At 39.1% G+C, this 22,636-nt stretch overlaps 1 protein-coding gene across 2 annotated transcripts in view; it reads right to left on the bottom strand.

Annotated features, from left to right (window-relative positions):
• CACNB2 (calcium voltage-gated channel auxiliary subunit beta 2) overlaps positions 1 to 22,636 on the bottom strand; it is a 257,850-nt gene that overhangs the window by 226,017 nt on the left and 9,197 nt on the right. For both annotated transcript variants that reach the window (XM_074865562.1, XM_074865592.1), the window contains exon 2: positions 20,169 to 20,261. In XM_074865562.1, coding sequence (XP_074721663.1) covers positions 20,169 to 20,261 — 93 coding nt within the window. The remainder of the gene's footprint in view (positions 1 to 20,168; positions 20,262 to 22,636) is intronic.

The raw sequence follows: 22,636 nt of genomic DNA, 5'->3' as shown, positions 1-22,636 counted from the left end.
AATATCATTAATTTGATCAATATTCTGTGAATAGCTGTATGTTGTCAACTGAAGAAACATGTACAACACAGTGTGGTATGGCAGCAGCAAGGGGAAGACCTGGAGCACAGCAACTGTGAGGCAACATGTAAAGCTTCATGTAGAACTGCTGGAGAGTGCTGCTAGATGAAACAGAAATTTTCCCAACAATTTGAATAAATATATATATATATTTATGCATTAATAAAAAATATTTTTTATGCATAAAATTTTGGATTTTCTTCAGTGAATGACAGACACTTCTTGCACTACTGTTCTTAACATAGTAGCTAGATTTAAGTCACAGAATAAAAATCAAATACCAATGGCCTAAAACATTATAAAATGAAATAGGACTCAGAAAGATAGATTAACAGTAGAACATAATAGTGTGGAAACCACTGCCTCTACATCCCCTCCGGTTAAGGGGACAGTTGCTCACAGACAATGCAGGACTGTGACACTGGTCATTGCGTGGCATCGGCTGCCTCTGCTTCAAGGGGGTAAAAGCCTTTTCTCCGAGACACAGCAACGCTCATTTGTGGCTATTAAGTCTGCATTTCATCAAGATCAGGGAAATTCACATTCACAAATACAAAAGCTCACAGCCTTCACAATACTCTCCTACAACTTTTGTACCAGGGCACTATTTCAGAATCTCCAAAATAAATAATTCAAACATACGTGGAAAAAAGATATAAAGTAATTTCTGAGAGCAGTGAGTTGTGTCTTCAAGGTGTTTAACTCCTCAAAATAATCCCATACTTACAGCCCAGATGACAGCTCCAAGAGGAAAAAATGGCTGTAACAAATCATACCTCTTCAATCCCTGTATTTCTGAGCAGATAAGGATATTAAATACTGAATGCTTCTGTCAGCTGTTCAAGCACTTGATATTTTTCCCTCCCTCCCTGCTGATTTAACACAATTAACAGGGTCACACACAGAAGAGCCCCCTCACTCACCACTGACACAGTAGACACAGCCCAACACACATGCCTTGCACATATCCTGATAGAGACTATGAACAAAACACTCCAGTTTGCTTTTCAAGCTGAAGAAAACAAGACGGCATACATTTTCTTTGCTTGGACACCCACCCACAACTTGCTCTTCACTGAGCTGGCCCCATGCTTGTAGGACACCAAAGAAATGACATGAGAGGCTGCACTTCCTCCATATTTATGACTCCCACCCCAAACTGACCTTCTCTTTGCCCGTTCATGTCACTGCTCAAGGACAAGGCCCTTGACAGCCCCTGGGGAAAAAGCGCCCAACTGAGACACAAGGAACTGCTGAGGGGTCTCGCTCCTAGCACGTACCCTGTCCTCGCTCCCTGCCCACTCATGGCTGCTGCTTCCACCTTCTCACAGGCCAATCCGGGAGTTGCTCTCCTGGCTGTGGAAACTTATTCCACAGCCCGCACATTGTAAAACCTGTCCCAGTGCTGAAACACTTGTCTCTCCATCTCACCAAATTTTAATCACGTTCTGACTCCCTCTCATTCCTCTAAGCAATTTTCCTTGCTCCCAAACGTATGGTAGATGCCTATTCCCTCAACCAAAGCTGCTTCAATATCAGAGGATATTTAATTCCCAGTTTAATCTGGGTAATAATACACTGTTTTTCCTTTTTTTTTTAAAGGACATTTGGAACAAAAAGTGTTATATAAATCCAGCCTGAAAGACTTTTCATATCTGAAGAAACACAAAAACAAATCCTAATACTAGAAATATTATTATATAATCATACAGATTGCAAGTAAATAAAAAAGGAAATAAAAGGTTCAAGAGCATGTACTTTCGAAAAAATTTTGAAAACAACCTATTCTATTTGACATCAGTATTTTAGAGAGTAGCGGAAGTGTGTCCAACACATTCTAGAAAGATTATGTACTCTATTTTACTGCCTGTAGCACACAGAGAATGTTACTAATCACAGTTAAAAAAGAAATTTCCATGGAAATTTAAAAATAATGAAGCTTGGATAAAACCTGCTCTTCCAAACATATATTAAACATACCTACAGTTATATATTCTTATTAGGTTTATTTCATAATTAAGCAAGGTTTTTGTCTTTTACTGTAACACTGCTAATATTTGGGACATAACTGTCTGATAAAATTTTCCTGGTTTACTCAGAAGAATTTTTAATAGAATTTATCCACAGACCAACCCTGTCTTAAGCTGTGAAAAAAAAAAAAAATAAAGGTTTGGTCAGAACAATCAAAAAGAAAAAAGTTAGTTATTTTGTCATTTATCTTAGCCTAGAGGTTAAGAATCCCAGGCAGACAATGGAGACAGACTGCAGAGGAAATATCCAAGGTTGTCCATGGATTTCAGGTATGTAAAAAAAAAATAAATCCATTAATTACATGTAATTATGTCCATACAGTTTACCTGTTGTTCACTTGCTCATTTATATTTCTGTATCTTGAACCAAGATGTGATAAAACACCATCTACTAGACCTGATTGCATGTAGGTATGCTCTCCAACTTAAACTGTAGGTCAAAATCTGAAGTTATAGGAAGTTAAAGAATTTCTTAAATTGGAGTTTCTGCGCCTAGTCTTTTACTTGCAATAAACAGAGTCCCTGGAATGCATACACCATTGAACAGAGCAGATACCCTTTACATGAGCCAAACAGAAATCACTGCAACTTGGGAACATTGCCCTCCAGAAACTGTAGGGCAAATTCACACATCAGGTGCCCACCAGTCTGCCCAGAACTTTCAGGACAAAAGAACTATTTTTATGTCCCCTGGAGAAAAAGAAAATAAAACATGTATACACACACACTCTGGATAACTCAAAAAAAGAAAAGCTCTTTACTTCAGCTTGCACATGCACCTCATCATGCTATCTTCTTACAGCAAGGGAAAAAAAAAAAAAAATTACAACCAGGAAGTTTGGCTTGAGAACTGCCCATACATTTTACCACAGTCCAAATCTTCACACTTGGTATGTTATTGTAACAACTTGACTACCTCAAAAGTTATTGCTCCCAGAAGATACACAACAAACTCAAACACTCACCACAAAGGATGTTACTGCAAACACCAAGCTTTTGCTCTGGATAGGGTGACTTCAAGTTCATGTGGAGGTGAGCTGCCTAGACTCAGGAAAACAGGCTGCTCCTAAGCCTGGCCTAATATTACTGTCTTTGAAGTGAGAGGTTTGAAGCTTGACTATGCTAATGTGTTCTCCAGTGGACTCCACCAGTTTTGCTTCCTACTTTTTGCTTGTCATTTCTGCAATAGGCACATTCCATTACAATTAACATTGGGAATGATTGTTTGCCAAGGCACACATTAGCTTCAGTTTCTCCTCACTTTCAGAACTGTTTATACTGCAAAAATAGACTTTATGGGCCCTTCATTATCTCTTCTTGGTTTGGGTTTTTTTGGAGGGAGAGGGAAGCAGGAGACATGAGACACTATATTCCAAGACAAAGTAGAAAGAAATAGTTAGTGAAAAAAGAAGATAATCAATATAGCCCTCAGAATTTAAAAAGTAGCTCACTAGCTATGATCTGCTTTAAAATTGTTGCCTAAACGAGAGTTGTAAAACTATAGGGGAGAAATGCTGTATGAGGTTTTCCATTTGTTTTATTATTCTGTATCACTTTATGGACTACCATTACATAAAATAAGAGCTCTAAAATAGTTTTCAAACCAATCTCTTGCTGAATCAGGTGGTTGTCACCGATTTCCAAGCTTTATATTGAAAAGAAAGAAAAATGTCACTGCTCAGAAAAGCAGCAAGGTTGATATTAATGACAATGAATGGTATGACTAACAATTAAACTGCAGCCTTTCAAAACTCTTGATCCAATGCTCCCTGAGGTCTGAGTTCCAAGACATCACTTTTTGGATTCTGTAAAGGAGTCCTTGTATTGTATTTTCATTTGCTAGAAAATTACACCTAAGACTGTTACATGCAGACCATGCTGTTACCAATAAAGTAAGGCTCACCATGCACCATTTGAACAATAGGCTTTTTCACTGTAATGTTTCTTGGGAATTGCTGTATTAGATTAATGAGATGTGCAAATGTTTTATCAACTCAATCTCCAGAGCAATGAGTCACTCCTATACGCAGAACAGCAATAAAATTAAAAACAGCTTATGTGCTGCTGTATTCTACACCCCATAGGTATAGACCATATGATTTCAATAGAGTAGAACAGATGCAAAAATGTTCCATAGAAAAAAGCAAGCTGCATAGACGCATAAGACACTGTAGCAATGGTGCTGAATAGCTAAGGAGGTGCTAATAATGCTGAACAGCTGCAGAAACATCAACTGAGAAGAGTCTGACCATCAGATAGATACAGGTATGAGCAAGACAGACTGTTCACAGCAACCAACCACAGGCAGCTAAATGAGAAAGTTGTTTTCCTGATGTTCCCCCTGTACTCAGTGGGACTACAACTACCCTCTTCTGGAGAGTAATTCAGAGCAGAAGACTAATTTAGGCAATAGAAATGAACTTCTGGAAGAGCTGGTCTGTCTCCATAATCATCAAGCATGCACAGGAATGCTGCTAGCTCGGGTGAGAGCTCAAATGGAACTTTCTGCCTTGGCTGATGCCAACAGCATCCACTGGAGGCATACAAAATGTGCTAAGCAACAGTGAGGATTGATTCTGTACCAGGTTCTCCTTTTCTCCTAGAAAAGCAAGATAAAAGCAAGGAAAAAAATATTCTAAAATAGAATAGTACAAATTGTACCCTATCTTCTCATGAAAAAAACAGACAAGTTTGCAAAGTAGATAGTAATTAATAGATACTCTCTTAGATGGTAAGGATGTACCATATAAGGAAGAAGCAATATTTATCCAAATGCCTCAGTCATCCTCATTTATGGTGCCTAGAGACCTAACAAACAACAGACTGCTAGCAATCAGATGAATCAGTTCTATTCAGAAATCCCTAGTACACGCTATACACCAAATGGCCTATATAAAATGTGGGCACAGTGGGAAAATTTCATTCACCCTCATATTCTGGGTTTTCTGCTTACAAAGGCTGGGAATGAGTCTCTGTACCGATATATTAACTTCATTTCCATTTCTGTTGTTTCCAGACTTACCTCACAACGTCCAATACATTTTTTTTTTTTTGTCAAAACACTTTCAAAACATGATTTGATCTCGCCTTTTAGTAACTGAGGGCACCCATGCCAATGAGACAGGTGTGAATCTGTGGGAGGAATGTCCTGCAGCCCCAGGGAGAGGATGGTCCAGACATTGCCCAAATTCAGAACCTCCTGGGAACACTCAGCAGGTTGGGTCTCCTTGCATACTTGTTTCCTTCCAGCAAAACTACAATGTAGGAATGAGGAAAAAGGCAATGGTGTCCACACACACCTCTGCTTGACATGGTGCAAGTAGGGTGTGCTCCAAACCCCAGGGCTTCCCACAGTTTGGGCAAAACCAGAGGGACTAAGGTGTCCAAGTTTGACAGTTTTTGGCATGTCAGGGACCTCAACCACACTCTTCAGCCCTGGGCTGTACTGTATACAGTACACATCCAAGCAACAACTCTTATAGTCCTCTGTGGCTGAGAAGCAGCATGAAGCACTTGACCTGAAGCTGCATGCCAGCAGTGCACAGGCCACCTGGGGCCAGAGAGGAAACCTGCCAGGACACAGCATCCAGACCCTTCCCCGTACAGCCAGCTGAGCAGCCTGTGCAGCCTCACTGCTCCAGCAAGCCAGCACGAACACGGAGTCTGGTAGCTGCCAGCATCAGCAAATTAATCTTCAGCAGCTCACCTGCTTTCTGAGGGGTGTTTCCTTGCCCCAGTGGCTGGCAAACACTCTCACCAGCCAAGTGCAAAACAATGAGAAGCACTTTCCCAAGTTGGCAGAGATGGGTTTAAACACATTACAGATTTTCATAGTGCTCTGGTTTGGGGATGACTTACATAATAAAACCAATGATATATTTTGAGACAGATTCTGTCTTACTGGAAATGTAAGGACTATTGTATTTCCAGCTCCTGAGTGACCATTAAAATACCACTTTCACAGAAAAATGTAATGATGCATACATAGTTAAACAGACTTGGAAGGAAGGTCCATTAGTACAAAAAAGACCAATTTAAGGTCCTGTTCCATAGCTGGCAGAACCACGAACCATGTTGGTGAGACCCTTCTAAAAGCCTTATAAAGATCTAGTAGAGAAAAATCCCTGAGTGATACTCAGAGTAAGCAGAGAGGTAAATGTTTGCCAGATTAATTGTAAATTGCAGCTGCTTGACTTCAAGTATGTGTTCTGAAAAACCATGAATAATACCAGTCTTATAAATACAGTGAACTTTTCTAACATGAAAAATAAAATCTTATGTGTGCTGCCAAGAAAGTCTGCCTAGAAACTTTCTGTTTAAGTTTTGTATAAGCTAGGAATAGGATTTCCCCCAAGTCTAATGTCTACCAAATAGTCAGGCAATAAGAGGAAGGCATTCAATGTCTAAATGAAGAACTTTCCTCCTCCAGTGTGCAAATTGATCCAGAATTTTAGGCTGACTGACCACAAATTTCCCAATGATGGAAAAATAAAATTACCTTGGAAACAGCAGAGTTAATAATTTCATCTGGCCAAGGTCTGTCTCTTCTTGCAAATGACCTGCAGAACCAACAGAACTGGTAGGCCTGAACAGGTTAGTGTTTTACAGCACAAAAGTTAGAAAAATAGAGCAGATCAAAGCCACCTTTTGAACAACCTGCTTCAGTCTTTTGTCAGGAGCACAGTACAAGCAGACCCGGTTCAGATCAACCCCAAGGGAACCATCACAGAGGACTGACTCCCTTCCTGATTGGAGCCAGTGAGGGAAGCTGTGCACTTTTGTTCTGCAGAGGTGATAAAAGCACAAATGAAGTAAAGATCTGCCAAAATTATAATACTTCAGACCTTGTTCCCCTGTTGCCATGGATGAACTTTCCCTCTTTTATTTAATGAATCAAATACTGCAGCAGTGGGTTTCATTATTATTTCATCTCTTTGTTTCCCCTGGTGATTAGAAACTCTTAGCTAAATGTAAGTCACCCACAAGTGCTTCCCCACATCAACACTGAAACATCCATAGTTAAAGTTACGAGCAGAAGGTGAAGTACCAAAGACAGGTTTTTCAGTGGTTTCGGGCTCCATTTACCGTTGCTTGAAGTAAGAACTAACAGGATGTTCTCCAAAGCATATACAGTTGATGCATGCTGGCAATAAGCCCTAGATTTAGTTGACCCTGGTTTGTGAGAAAGTAGAGGGTGTAGGATAACAAAAAGTGCATGACACCACATGTCAAAGGAGACCAAAGGATCTTCTGAGTATTGTGTAAGGATTTAGCTCTGGACTGACATGATGAATCTTGCCAAGGTAGAAGGGCAATTTCTGATAGAAAGAAGAATAACAGATCAAATGCCAAATTCTGAAGTTGTGTTAAACTGGATTTCACCACGTTGGCTTTCAGGCATATAATGTTGTCCAAATAAAGTAAGTTCCGAGTTGCACTCCACATAGTGAAAATTTGCAAGAAGGATAAAATGTGATACTGCTGTGTACTTCAGACTGCCAGGAGTTTGGTTACTATAGATAGATAGACACATATAAAGTACATATAAATTATATATATATATATCTCTCCACAGGAAAAAAAAAAAAAGCTTCCTACTTAAAACATTTGTGATCAAACTGTAAGTATTTCAGATTTCTAGAAATGCCAACACCTGTAAGTACACAGTCCTGACAAATTCAGAGGAAGTCTCCAGGTTAGAGGATTGTTAAGTGCAAACTTAACCACAGAGTTTTATTTTGTCACAAAGTTTCAAATCTTCTTTGGCCTGAGATGAATGCTATTCATTTTTTTTATTCTTTTGGAATGAATAAGTGTCTACATCAAAATGCTTTCTCCTGGTAACGTAAAGTGATTATTTATAACATCAGCCTTTGAGATATGGGTCCTTCAAAAAGCATGGAAGAAGACAGGTGGAAACAGGCAGGGTATATGTAAACTATCCCAGTGTCATTATAACACATATTCATTGGTCTGAGATGATGACAGTCTACACATACTTGAAGTTAACTAATTGCAGAAGTAAGGGACATGCATCCTCTGAAACAATAATCTAAAAGCTAAGTTATAGACAACAAAGGAATTACTTCTATCTTTTCTAAAATTACTATTTCCTTCTAGAAAACTGCCAAGTTCCAAGAGGGACAGAAAAAAAAAAAGTGGCCTGCTAAGGATATATGAAATAACTATTGGGTAATACAACTCCATTCTTTTTAGAAATGGAGTTTGGACTTTGATGGAGTAAAGCATAGCTCATAAATCATTAGAATGACCTGAAAGGTTTGCAAGCACTCTGCACTCATTCACCTGCTCAGATGACAAGTCCCTCACAGTGTCTTGCATGTCTTGGTCAGTACCACATCCATGAAGCCCACAAAACTTACCACACATCATGACCATGAGTCCATCAGTTAACATGGGATGTATACATCAAGCAGACTTACAGAAACCTCAGATGTGAATTTTAAAAAATAATCTTTACATCATTTAAGAGCAGTCAACCAACAAAACTTTAATAAGTTATTGTAAATTAGAGAATACCTCTCATCAAAAGCTTTATGACTGTGGCTCATAAACAGTTAATGGGTATTATTTGTATATAAAGGAAACTGCATTTAGGAGACATGATACAGGCAGTGTAGAGAATATGCTTTGCTTCTCAATGCTTTTTTACATTTTTAAATTGTGGCTTAGATTCTTAATTTTAAACTGTGTCACCAGAGATCCTAGCTATGAGTGGGAATAAAAGAATCCAGCCCCACTGGAAGAAAGATGACATTTCTTGGCTCCTTTTCAAGACAGAGTAACTCACATAATCTGTTCATAGGGTTTCTGCAGGATTTATGACAGTTGTGTCTATTTGACAAGCTATTCAGGCAGAAACATAAAACCAAGAAGTTGAGCAAAGAGATGAAGAAACACAAGAGAGTCTACAGGGTTAGGATGAGACTCTTGAGCAGGACTGGAAAAGGAAAGCTGCTGTCCTGTTGGGGGGGGGGGGGGGGGACCCACACAAAAACACCTTACTTTAGACTCCTCTAAATTCATCTTCTTCACAGGTAGTCTCCTAACAGGACCTGCTGATTCATGCAGAAGTTCGGGATTTTGTAGACCTGAACTCGAGGATAATACTTTTCATTACAAGTTACAGTTTAGTGCACATGGGAATTAGACACCTCAAAGTGCAGAGCAGATCCTCTGCATCTCTCAGTGGAAACCTTGGATGCAGGCCCGTATGAATCCCAAGCTTTTGACATAGACCTGGCGATCACACATCTTCTGGACGTGTGGGGTTCCCTTGAACGGTTTCCATTCACTAGCACTGCTTCCTCGCCTGCATCCAAACCCAAGAGATTTAGAATTAGTCACTCGGGTTTAAGAAATAGCATGTTTTGTGGTAAACAGAAAACTTTCAATACAAAAGTTTTAATACAGCATTAATAAATCATCTAGCTACTTTAACTAGGGATTTTAGGAGACAGATGCAAACAGAGAGAGGCATCAGGCCATCATAAAATGGGTATTAGCAGATTTGCCTTGGAGTAGAGGAAGGGAGAAGAACCTAATCTGTGTCTGACTGGTTGGCACAAACCATTCTCACGCCCACTGTCTATCACAAGGACACTCTGGCAGAGTGACTGTCTTCAACTGTCATAGCTAACCAGGGCTGCACTGCTGAGAGAATGGCAAAGCATGCACTTTAAAAATGAAATACAGATATAAGCGGTGGCTCAAAGAAGAACTGCATACTGCTAATGTGTATAGGAGTTCTTGAAGTTCAAATGCTACCTATGGGAGGTAATCCCAAAATTTTCTGCAAGTCTGCTGACAGCGTTAAAACCTTAAAGCACTTTGTCTCTTCAAAACCTTCAGCAATATTTTACCTAACAATGCAACTTCAAGTTACTTTAAATTGCATGCAATCTTTCTAAAATAAATAACACACATAGGCTGAATACTGTGCAAAAAATTTAAGTACTGGTCTAAGTAGCTCTTGCTTATGAGCAATTAATCAAATAAAATTAGAAAAATCTTAAACCTTCCAGAGTTAAGTTGCTTCCATAAAAAAAGTACACCGCACAGTGCCAATTCTTCCAGACTATCTCCAATGAATCACTGCTTCTTAGGCCTCAAACTGATGTCTCTCTTTCACTTGGCTGTGTCATCTCATTCCGTGGCTTTATCTCAACACCACACTTTATCACCACACTTATTTATTATGTAAGGTGTTGACTCATTTTCTACAGTCAGATTTCAAAGTATAGTAACAGCACAGTTGGTCCAATCTATGAATGTGCTTTCATTTCATTGTCATGTCTGTAACAGCATTTTAAATATTGTTCACTTTTCTCAGATAATAACAGGAATGTGAAGATTTTTTCAAATTTTACCCTTTGATATCTTCACACTGCTGATGGAGTTTGAGCAAACATTATTTCTCCTAAGCATGGGAAATGTTATTTTAACGTATTACTTTAGTGTGTTATTTAACAATACAAGCAGCTTAGGAAAGCATCTTATTTCCATTTCAGTATAAATGGCAGATGATGGATAAATTGTAGCTAATTTTGGAAAGAGATGTGTAAAACCAACCGACTTCTGATTATACTCTATTACTAATTCTGGCAATTTCCTCGGCAATTATTTCACGGACAAGGCTGAAATAATCTTTAATCTTTTCTTAATATAAGCAAACATTTCCTTGACACATTACTGTTTTCAAAAGAATTCCTAAAAAGTAAATAAGGTCAAAGAAGGTGGACAAAGAATGATTTATTTTTCAGAGCGCTATGCGTGCAATAACATGTTTTTAGAAAAGTAGTAAGGGGAGATTACTGAATATATACTATAATTTTCATAGTTTGTAGGAAAAATAAACCCAACTAGCCATGCTTCACTGTTCCTACAGAAACAACGGCTCTTGCCTTCAGCTCAGTCCCTCCAAAAGCAGGATCTGATAAGCAGACCTTTGGGAGCCAACCGATCAGCCATGGCTTAAAGCTGTGTTTTGAACATAAAAGACACAGCACCTCAAGCTAATTTGGCATAAAAGCACAAGTCTAGTTTTCAACCTGTAACAGCCTTCCCACTCTTCAGAAATATCTTCTGATTCAATCTGCAAAACAACTGAAGTCTCAAAAATACCACTGGAAACAATAGGAGGAAAGATATCAAAGGCATATATAGATATATTTCTCCCTTTTTCACTTCACCCATGATCTCCTCTTTCAGCTCCCCACTCGTTTGCAAGAACCAGTTCTCTTTCGTACACAAGACTTAATTATCCTGCAAATAAACCATCTGATGACAAGCATTTATCATATAGAAGACTGCAGGTTTATGCCGAGTTTAGAATTAACGCTGAGCATCTCAACAAGATTATTAATGACCTACTTTAGCAGAGGCAGAAGAATTCAGATATTCTACAATATCAGATTTTAAGGAAGGGTAGCTTTTCAGATACCTAGGACTGCTTCAGATTCTATTATTTTTCAGGCCAGTTATGTTTGGGAACTAAAAGATTATGTGATCATCAGTGAAAAGAAATGCGCACTAATTGTGCTCACATGGATGTCACTCTGCAATTCAATACCCAGAAAAAAGCTTTATTGTAAATTCCTTAGAAGACTTACAATTCATTTTAGAAGTAGAGGAGCACTAATCTTTTCAATAAACCTGATATTCCAGCAAAGAAAAGTCTGAGTGAAATCACACAAAAAAAGCAACATTCAAATCTACAGGAACATAGAATCAGTATTGGAAGTACTGTCTAAATACATAGCTCAAGAGAAGACAGCTTTCTGCTGCAACTGCCCATAATACTGGCAATTTTGTGACTAATTGGACAGAAATGGCACTTGTATATGTTGCAACATATCTACTTAGTGAGGTACAAACCCAAACACTCCTGAGTTTGGGCAGGAATGTATTGATGGGGTATCGTGAAAGACAAAAGATTCAGTAGATCCCTCTGGCTAATTGCAAAGCATCTTTCTTTACTCCCTGAGCCTTGCCAGCAACTAGGAGCAGCCCAGCTCTATGCCGGAGAGAAACTGAAGCAGCTTGCTGCATATCAGCCAACCAGCAGTTATTTTTCCTTGAAACCGCTTGCATTTTGGAGCAGAAGATGACATTTGCTTTACAGAGGACCAAACTGTTCCCTTGTGTTAGGCATTCGTTCCCAATCAAAACCATACAGCATAAATGCAAACCCTGAAAATCAATGCAATACTTAAAATGACAAAAATCACTTCAGATTTACTTTTCTGTAAAAGGAACTAAGTCAGCAGCTTTGTTTATGGTGAATTTACATATAATTATAAACTTGAATTTTGCAAGTGACTTAAAACATCTTATTTCTTAAAGAAAAACAACCCATATTTTAAGGCCTTGTTTAAAAGAACAAATGCAATGGACTACTCCATTAAAAAAAAAAAATAAAAACAACCCTAAAACAAATTCACTCTATCTAAAGAAGCCTGTAAGAAAAAGTTGTAAAAATACTGCATTTATCTTCGTAAGTGATTTTTGACAGTTTTTGCATTACCTATAATTAAATATATGCATCGGAACCCTTGTCCCATTGCAGATACTTTGTATGTCTGTGCTTACTATAACTAGAAGACTTCTATGATAGCATATAATAAACCTTGCATCTCAACACAATGTTCAAAATTATTATTTTGAGTAAGACAATGCTGCACACAAGAACCAGAAACCACAGTGAATTTCCTGGGAGAAGAAGGGAACAAAATAAAACAAAACACTTAATTCTCATTCAATTCTATTCCTAATTTTGATCTTAACTGTTTACAACTGTGTAGTTCTTTTCTTGGAGGTCATGCCCAAAAGACCAGCAAATACAGGCAAGTGTAGCTGTGCAGCTGTAAGGCTTTGAGAGGTTCGGCTCATGTAAAGCACACTCTGATTAGCACAAAACTGCAAGATGGAGTCTTCCAGAGAGCAACTGCCAGTCGTGACAACATTTGGCCAAACAGAAAGCCTGGACACACCATTAGGCTTAGGCCTTCCTGCTCATTTCCTATGCTGTGAACTGTGATGGAAGAGTCTCCAACTGTAGATTTAGCAAAGTTGCAAAGATTATGCTTTACATCCAATCAGTGTGCCTAACTGCTTAAATAACCTTCACATCTCTGACCACCTGAGCAGCCGAGCCCTTGCCACCTCCTCCTCCTCCACAGCATGGAGGCAGCCCTGTCACCTGCAGAAATCCCACGTGGCTCAGGGATGCACAAGTCCTGTGGCACCCTTCAAACATCCCACTACAAAGGGATGCATCTGATGCTGCCAAACTGGACTGAAGGCTGTGGTAGTTCCTGAGCAGCTGGAAAGTCCCATTTCTCCTCTCCCCAACAGACCCCGAGGAGAAGCACACAGCCAGGTGGCACATGCAGACAGCAGCAATGGGAATGCCAAAGGAGAAGATCCAACAGCTTCTTCAACATCCTACATAGGATGCCACCTCTCACCTCAGGGCTCACATCTCCCCAGTCCTCTTGCAGAAGGCTACATATGTCCTCTCAGACATCTCGCAACACCCACCCATCATCTTAGCAAGCTCAAAAGCAATCATCTCAGCAGCCATCAGATATGAGCCCCATCTTCAAAGTTTCCACTGTTGCTTGGAAAAGGATGCGTTGACTTCAGCTGCATGCAAAGTAACGTCAAACATGTATGCCCATTCAAGGCTATCAAGAGGGCTCCTATGCTTCTGTTTTAAAAAAAAAGTATTCTATTTTGTTGTTCTGTCCTCTAATTTTCTCACACCCTGCTACAAGAAGAGTAAACGGATGTGTAAGAGCAGCTTTATGATGTTTTGCCTGTTTATTTTCGTTAGAGGGTGTGTGGTTTTTTTTAAACACATGGCAGCATTTTGATTTCTATTCTTAGAAACCATTTGAGGCAAAAAAGGGCCCATGAAAGAATTGAAGTCCGCAAATGAACTTCCTTTCTGCTGGGTTTTTCTCAGCCATCTCCCCTCCAGTCATGCATGCCAAAATCCCATGCTTTATACGGTCATCTGTTCTATTCTCTCCAGGCCAAAAAAGGAGACTTTTTAAACCCTTACTACAGCTGATGAAATCTATAGCTCAATGAGCCTAATGCAATTTTCCCATGTCTAAGAGCCTTAAGTGCAGCTCCACAACTGTCACCAGAAGGGAAAGTCCCTTCCTCCTCCCTCCACCCTTCCTTCCTCCAGCCACACACTCCCCATCTAACCAGGCCTCTTCTAAAAACTGTCCTCTTCCCACCACTCCCCATCTAACTGGTTTTACCACATGACTGAGGAACTGAGATATCAGCCATGAATGAAACTACATCAACAGCTGAACTGACATATTCTTATGAATCCCTACACTGCTCTAAGTGCTTCACCCACTCTTCTGCTGTGAACTTGGTATACTTCATACGACAAGAAATTCATTAAAAATAGTCGCTTTCCCATACTAGTACTACTCCTAGGGACATTATCCAATTTTGTATCATAACAAATACAGACTCACTGGATTTGACGAAAAATTAATTAACATTGCTTGATACAGACAGCACAGCACCCTGAAACTACATTGCGTGCCCATGACTTAGTCACACATGGGCCTTAACAGCAAAGTTTGGTGGCTCCCACTACTGCCAGAAGAACACAGCAGTACAGACATCATACTCTACATACCAACCTCAGTGTAAGGTGGCTTTACCCAAGTGCAATACATTTCCTTAAAAAACTTATAATTTACAATGAAAAACATAGATACCACAGTTCCACCAAATTAAAGACCCATGTAATAACAGTTTTAATGTGTTTCAAATAAGCAGATGTTCTAGTATGTATCACTTGCATAAGGCTTTGATGCAACCACAATAGCAAGCACAGGACACAAGCATCACTGTTGTGGCTTTCAGTGCAATCAGCAAAATCAGACCAGAAAAAAACCTGAACTTAACAAAATATGCCCAGACATTAGCACCAGAAAACAAACATGAGAAAACTAAGCTGAGCAGTAGGTATACATTTGCATGTATTACAATCAGTGTTTGCATAATACCTCTAAAAATTTTTTACATACCTCGTTTTGTTATTTGTAAAAGCTAACAGCAAGTCTGAAAAGCTCCTTTTTTCTCTACAAGCCAAACATGTCTCATCATTAGAGGCACACAAAGAACATAAGAATATATTAATTTGCAAATGAGCTTTTTTTAAAATTATTTGTTTAGATTTTCTGACTAGCCACAATCTTGTTCACACATAGTCTTCAAGAAGCAGGGATAGTCCTAGCAGAGAAAGCATAAGCTGGTTTTTAGCGAGTAAGATTGTTAGTATTGGGCATTAAGACCAAAGCTAGTATCTGTGCCCACTCTACACCAACTCCTTGCAGCTTACCCTCTAAATACATGGCCTCACTGGCAGCCTGTGAGTATGACCTGAATACATAAGTTCTTCCCCTCACGAAAATTAAGGGGGGGGGGGGGGGGGAATCATCAAAGCTAAGCTCCTAAAAAAAAAAAAAAAGGCAATTAAAAGAGAATACATTTCTGACATGGCCCAGTTCTCTGGTGAACTCAAGATTAAGAGGCATGTTTATGAGCAAAACTAAGTCAATACTTTCAAATAATTTTTTAGTGCAAATCTTAGATTTACCATTCATAAAATTCAATAGGTAATTATGCAGCTAGGCAAATGTCCTTGAAGGAAAGTAGAAGAATAATGAATTCCCTACATAATTATTTATAGCTCTGTTTTTGAGTGAATACAGTGTAACAGGCATCAAGCCAATATTTAAAAGCAAAAAACCACATTTGTAAAACCTTAAATATTTCAGTAAGCAAGTCCATAGTCTACAGTCTATTTCACAATCTAATCTGCCTTTGCAATACATAAAAATCCCAACAATTTAGACTGCCTCTGTGATTAATCATTAGGATTTAAAATAAAACCTTGACAAAGACGGGTCCAGAAGTGCAACCATAAAATATGTAATGCTATCAGAACATGCAATTTGCTTAAAATAATGTTGCTGGGAAGTGTCATGGTGTTGTCTGCAAAATATTTTGTTTGATCTGTATTTTTAAAAAACCCTTGGGAACAATATCGTTACCACACATCAGTCAAAATGGCAGCAAGCAGAGATCAGATCCAATTCAGTCTTTCATAGCTAACCCTAAGAACAAGCTGCTTATCACTCCCAAACTCAAAAAAGATGATGAAAACTATATAACACAATGTTCTTTAGCTCCCTACAGACAACTGATTAAAGTCAGTTAGGAGCTGATTGGTGTGCAGTGATGCTTCTGCTTTCCAAATACACTGCCTAATTGCCACTACAACTTCACAACACAACAGAGGGAGAAAAAATTCTTCCCTTTCCTGCTACTGAAAAGTCAGTCAGTAGCTGCCGGCAAGTGAAATCAAGGCCAAGTTGTTGTTATTCTTTTAAGCTACAATATCATCAATAATATTTTGGAGACAAAACTAAACAAACAGTTTTTGTAACAAACAAATGGAACATGATCCAAAACATTCTCCTAAAGTCCCATAGGTTTTACAGTGTCACAAGTAAAAAACAGAAATAAAAATCTGTATCAATAGATAAAATTCACAGTACGGAGGAGATTTAACTGGATTGAGCAGAATGGGTTTTAAATTTGTATTTCATATATATAAGTGCTCCTGCTTCAGTTTAATGCTTCTTTTATATAAGAAACAATACTGGATAGATTGTTCTATTTCAGCACTCTGAAAAACAGACTTAAATGGAAAAGGTCATTGTGCACAGGGCTGTGCAGAGTGCGTTTCATTCTCCTTATACAACAGCAGGAATTTTCAAGCAATTTGAATAAAAATGTTACTTTATTCTCTCTCATTCAAATAAAACTAAGTTGGCATTATTTTTACTACTGTAGCATTTGGTATGTGTTGCAGGAAACTTGCCAGGTACATATTGGAGCCAGAAATGCATATGTCCTCAAGGAAACAGTAAAATGCAGACACAATAAAGCCTTGTCAATGTAAGTAATAGATACTAACTCCCTCTCTCCTGTAGCAGCTTTAACTTAAATGGGCAGCAGCTCTGTGGATTCAAAAGACTGAACCCTATATCCTTGCTCTTGCACAATACCTCCACTGCCTTCCACATGCATAACATTTCTTTAAGACTAGACATATTTGTCTTCTTTTATCCTCTGTTAGGAAATGTCCACTTTTCATCGATGCTCACAACAAGGACCTGCATGCCCCTCCCAGATCTCCCAGTTTAAGGACAGGCCAGCTAAATATGATGCAAAAGCACCTTCCAAACATTCTTTCTTGTTTATGACGAACATAGGCAGATCTCAGCAATAAGTGTTCAGGACAATCCCAGGATTCCTTCTTGAATACAGAAGGGAGTACTTGTAGAGATGCACACAGAAGTTGCAGGACAAGTTAAGAAGTAGATGAGAAAGGAGACAGAAAGTAGGGGAGGGGGAAAGGAAGTTAGGGTTAAAAAAGGCAGCTATAGGCATCATAAACATTGCTGAGACAAACAGGTTGTGTGCATCCCATGTCTACATCAAAACCACTGCCAAACCCCCCCCCCCCACCTTCCCAAGCAAAAATTGACTTCCTGGTTTTAAGATAGCACTAAAATAAAATAATAGAAAATAAACAAGTATGCCATTGATTCTACTGGGTTTGGATTCATTTGTCCAGTCCGCTTTTTCGCAGCTTTCACCTATCTCAGGAGAAACACTAAATTCTTGGAGTCACTTTTTCTCCTGCAAATAAATGGTTATGGCAAAACAACTATGTTCATTTATACCATGTAAAATATCCTCCAAGAAAGACTGGGAAGGGCACAGCAGCTGAGCCAGCAGAAAGCAGAAAGCAACTGCACCCATTCTGTTTAGTATCTGGGGCACTGGGCACCCTGGTCACACTGGAGGCAATTCTTCCTTAGTGCAGAAGAAAACCAAGCTGTCTCAGGAGGAGAATCAGAGCAGGAAAGCCTGTTGAAGATGCAGTCCAAGCTCTGAAATAAACCTCTCAACAGCAGCTGTGAAGAGACACTTCTCTCATACATCTGCTACAACTTGAAAAGCTCTGCCTGTACATTACTTACTTGGAATGTTTTATGATGATTTTCTTTTTTTAAATTTATTTTGGACAATGTCACATAACATATTTACCCATTAACGTCCCTTCATTATCTTCAGCGACAATACCATTTCAAAACTAAGTTTTGTTTCAGCAACCTACTGATTTCTACTGCTTCGCAGAAGCCTAATTCACCTTTCAGTCATTTGTTTTATACCACTTGACTATTAAATTTGGATTCATTTCATGGAAATACATAAATCTCTTCTTTAAAAATCTACACTATGCTCCCTTTACAGCCCTGGACAAGATATAAACACTTTTAGACTGGAGCTCACCAACCTTGTTTAAATGTCTGTTTTAAAGATTTGATAAATCATGCCCCACAGTCTATAGAGCCAACCAGACTTCCACTGGCTACAGAATCCACCTCAACATCTGTATGTAGCTTGGTGATCCACCTCCTTGTGCTACATCCTCTTTGCTCTCCTCCCCCTCATGACAGTAAGAAGAGATACTTGAGACCAACTTCAGACTTCATTTAGGTAAACAAGAAAGGCAAGAACCACGTGCAGCCGGTGTAAAATAAACACTCATTCTCTGCTAAAAATGTTCCAGGCTGAATTCAACATCCACAAGGAGCTAAAGAAAACAGCAACACAGATTTCCTTACAAAGATTCCTTAGAACTGGAAGATGCTGCTCCCAAACACTACTTGGATTGCATTTTTCACAGTATTTTTAGACAGGACGAAATGTCACAAATAAGGAATTTCACCTTGATATTGTCTGTCACTGAAAAATTCCCATGACCAATTAATATTTCATGCCAATGTCCAACATCACTGAAATGTAATAGGGGCCTGACTTTATCAAATTCACAGCCTATCACAAAACCTGTTAACATGATCATAGCAGAACAAAGCAGAAGAATTTTGCAAACAGAAGATGTGTACTGATACAACCAATGCAAGAGTGGTGGAGCCATTAAATGTTTTGAGATGGAGGAACGTGCAAGACAAGCTGGTAGAGAAGGAGGTCTGGTGCATGCTTATGGCAAAACCAAAAACTCTGCAGTGAAACTTTCCAAATTCCAGAACCCCTTCGAAAAAGATGGCAAAGTCTGCATTTGCAAAGCCATGGCTTAAATCAGCAGGGGATAAAGAATCGTATTTCAGACTCTGCACAGGTACAGTCACTGTGATGCTCTGGGTATCCTTCACGCTCTCCAAGATGTTGTCAACCATAAGCACATTGAAACGCACTCTAATTCCAAAAACGCACAGCTTCAGTAGCATCGCTTTGCAGCCAAAGACCACGCTGGGCTCTGGATACCCTTCCCTGCAATTTTTGTTACCTCTGTTGGCCAGATTGAGCTGTCCACCAAGCACCCACATAGGACTGGGATCCCCATGAGGCTCCACTTGGGTCTCTCCCTTTGAGGGAGAGGTGCATAGGCACAGGTCATGGGAGCCTACAGCACTGCTCCGTCCTCTACAGGCCTTTCAGCATCAGTGTGATGGGGACAAACGCTGTCAGGGATTTTCCCTCCAACCCATGCTTTAAAATAACACTGGGATGTGGGAGGAAAGCATCTAAGTTAACAGTGTCTCCTTACACAGCACTATTTTAAGCAGGAAAACCCTGAGAATTGGTAGGGTTTTGATGCTTTCTCCCAAATGTTGCCACTTTAGGCGCTCCCATCAGACTCCTCCTCCTCCTCCAGCTTTAATCACCTGATGGGATTAGAGTAACAAAACTAATGAAAACTACTATACATGGAAATGAATGAGAAATTTTACAGTATTTTTCTGCCAAGATCAAAACAATAGCAACCAAATATTTTTCATTGTGCCAGCAGAGACTTCTGCTATTTCTCAGGCTACAGTATCACTCTTTGATTTGACAATTTACCAAAAAAAAAAAACCATTACTTGAACACTAACATCAGCAAGTCATACAGTCTTTTGAAAGCTGAAAAACACATACCTGGCGTACGAAACTATTAGAGGTAGTGTCAGAAGATGTACTCCCATCTGATCCTTTAAATCGGTTTTTTCTTCTTGCCCCTTTACCGTAAGACTATTAAAAAAAAAAAAAAAAAGATTAGAGGAACAGCGTTAGTTTGTGTTGCACAAAAAGCTTTCCGTACAAGCATCACCAATGTCTCCTAGGCTAGCAAGGACTCAGATGATCAGCTTCATGCTAACTAATAAGCATATATTCAGTAAGCAACTGATGGGAAAAAGTGCACAAGCGCTCACCAAACAGACCTGGCCATTGAGCCCTGAATGTTTCAGGGTTTTTTCACATTCATGTTTGGAGAAGCATTTATAGACTTGTATAGTTGTAGTATTATTCACCCAAGTCACAATGATTAAAAAGTACTGTTTGTTTTGCAGCTAGTTCAAATAAACAAGCTAGGAAAGGAGATACTGGAGCAGTGTCCAGTACATCACAGCTATGAGCCAAGTCAGCTGAGGGAACATTAAACAGCAAGAAGTGACCAACAATTTGTTGATTCAGATACAATCTTACCACCAAGTAAGAATTTATAATAATAATTTTTTTTAAAAAGTTGAAGTAAGTAAAAGCAGTGTAACAATTAAAAAGGACTACACATGTAACTGGAAAAGGGATAATACGCAACTCAAAAGCAAGGCATCACTTTTATCCACTAGAAAATCAAAAAGACACCAGGAGAAAGCAATGGTTGGCCGAAACAAAAATTATTATACTATGGTTTAAAAATGCAGCAAATGGCCCAACCCCCTCAAAAAAGCTATTTGTTCTGTGCAATGAATATGGACCATCAATAAATATCATAAAAAAAAAATTCAAAAAACATGAAAGAGTTTAAAACCATGGTATTTGCAGCCACTTATTTTCATGGTGATTGTAAACAACACCAGCTTAGAGCCTTCCCAGGGCATTCCTCCCAGGTATAGCAAAATCTCGCAGATTTGCTCTGCACAACATTAAGAGACAGCCCTTCCTATCTAGTCACATCGCTATAATTCGTCTAAACTTACATCAAAATCATGTCTTGGCTCTTTCAAATATTATTTCCCTTGAGGTTGATAAACGCAATTTTTTTCCTCACTCATCATGCTGCTGTAAAGGTCATTTTAGTAATCCATCTCTCTGGATCATGTCTCCTGTCTTTACCTCCCACAGTTCCCTGCAATAAACAGGGTCTTTGTCTTCACTTTCAAGGTCTGGCTTGGCCTATTCCCAACCTTAGCTCTCCTCTTGCATTCAGCACTGAACTTTTGAGTTCCACAATAACTCAAGAAAAAAAACCAGCAACACAAAACCAAACACCAGCCTCCATCACCTACATGTTAAATTTTCAGAGTAATTTAATTTCCTCCCCCATACTACCTTGCAACCCTTAAGAATAAAAATTCCTTTACAGAAATCTCACTGTTCTCCTTAAAATACACAACAAAAACCCCTCTTGATAATAAGGTGCTAGTATCTCAAAATATTACACTAAGAAATTATATTATTTATCCTCTCTTATTTCCTAGGATTCCAAGTCCATGTATCCGCATCCTGCTGTTGATTTTGGCCATAAGCCACTGTCAGTCCTGGGTTTAGGCACAATGAGAAAATTATGATCAGCTTATTGGAGAACGTGGCTGTGCATGTGTTACAACACAACACCCCTGCCAACCTGTCCCTGATACAATGAACCCTGGGATGAACCTCTGCCTGGGTGCATAACGCATGTCCTTCCCTGGGCTTGGGCAATCTTCAGAGCACCACTCAGCTTTGGGTCCGACTCCTATTGGTTCTCATGGTAGAGAAGGGTGGGCTCCAGCACGGGCTCAGAGGCGCACTTAAAATCTCATACTGGCAGATTTTTAAGATCATGACTTCAAAATCTGAGCTGTAGCTCTTTATGGTAAGTATGATGAAATATTTTGCAATCTAAGAGTAATTGAGGAGAACAACATATAGCCACTACTAACTTCAGATCATTTGTCAAACTGACAAATCCAGGTAACTTGCCACCGTGAGATGCAAGAGAATGATCTCAGGCTGTATCTGGGCTGTAAGTATTGATTCTGGCCAAGTTGGGAACACTGGCTGAAATCTAATATTATACCAATCTTTTAGAAAGAATGACTCAAGTAACAATAGATCTGTCAGCCTGACACTGATTCTCAGCAAAATAATTTAATATCTATTCTGTCACTGAACTAACAAGGACTTACAAGAAAAGCAATGATTTTCCCCCAAAATATATATTTATGGGAAAGATATTTTGCCAAATCCATATGATTTTTAAAAAACTGTAAAAAAGCCATGTAAGAAGTTTTTGAAAGGCACATGAATTGATACTACACATGTTGGTTAGGCCAGAGCTATATAAAACTCAGCATGCTACATACCATGGGGATGAAAATAGGACTTTCTGATGAATCTAGAACTGTAACCCAGTAGGTCAC

This window comes from Strix uralensis, chromosome 1 (genome assembly GCF_047716275.1).
Source record: "Strix uralensis isolate ZFMK-TIS-50842 chromosome 1, bStrUra1, whole genome shotgun sequence".
Taxonomy (NCBI): domain Eukaryota; kingdom Metazoa; phylum Chordata; class Aves; order Strigiformes; family Strigidae; genus Strix; species Strix uralensis.
Note: the sequence above shows the minus strand (reverse complement) of the source record. Positions and strands in the feature narration are given on the sequence as shown.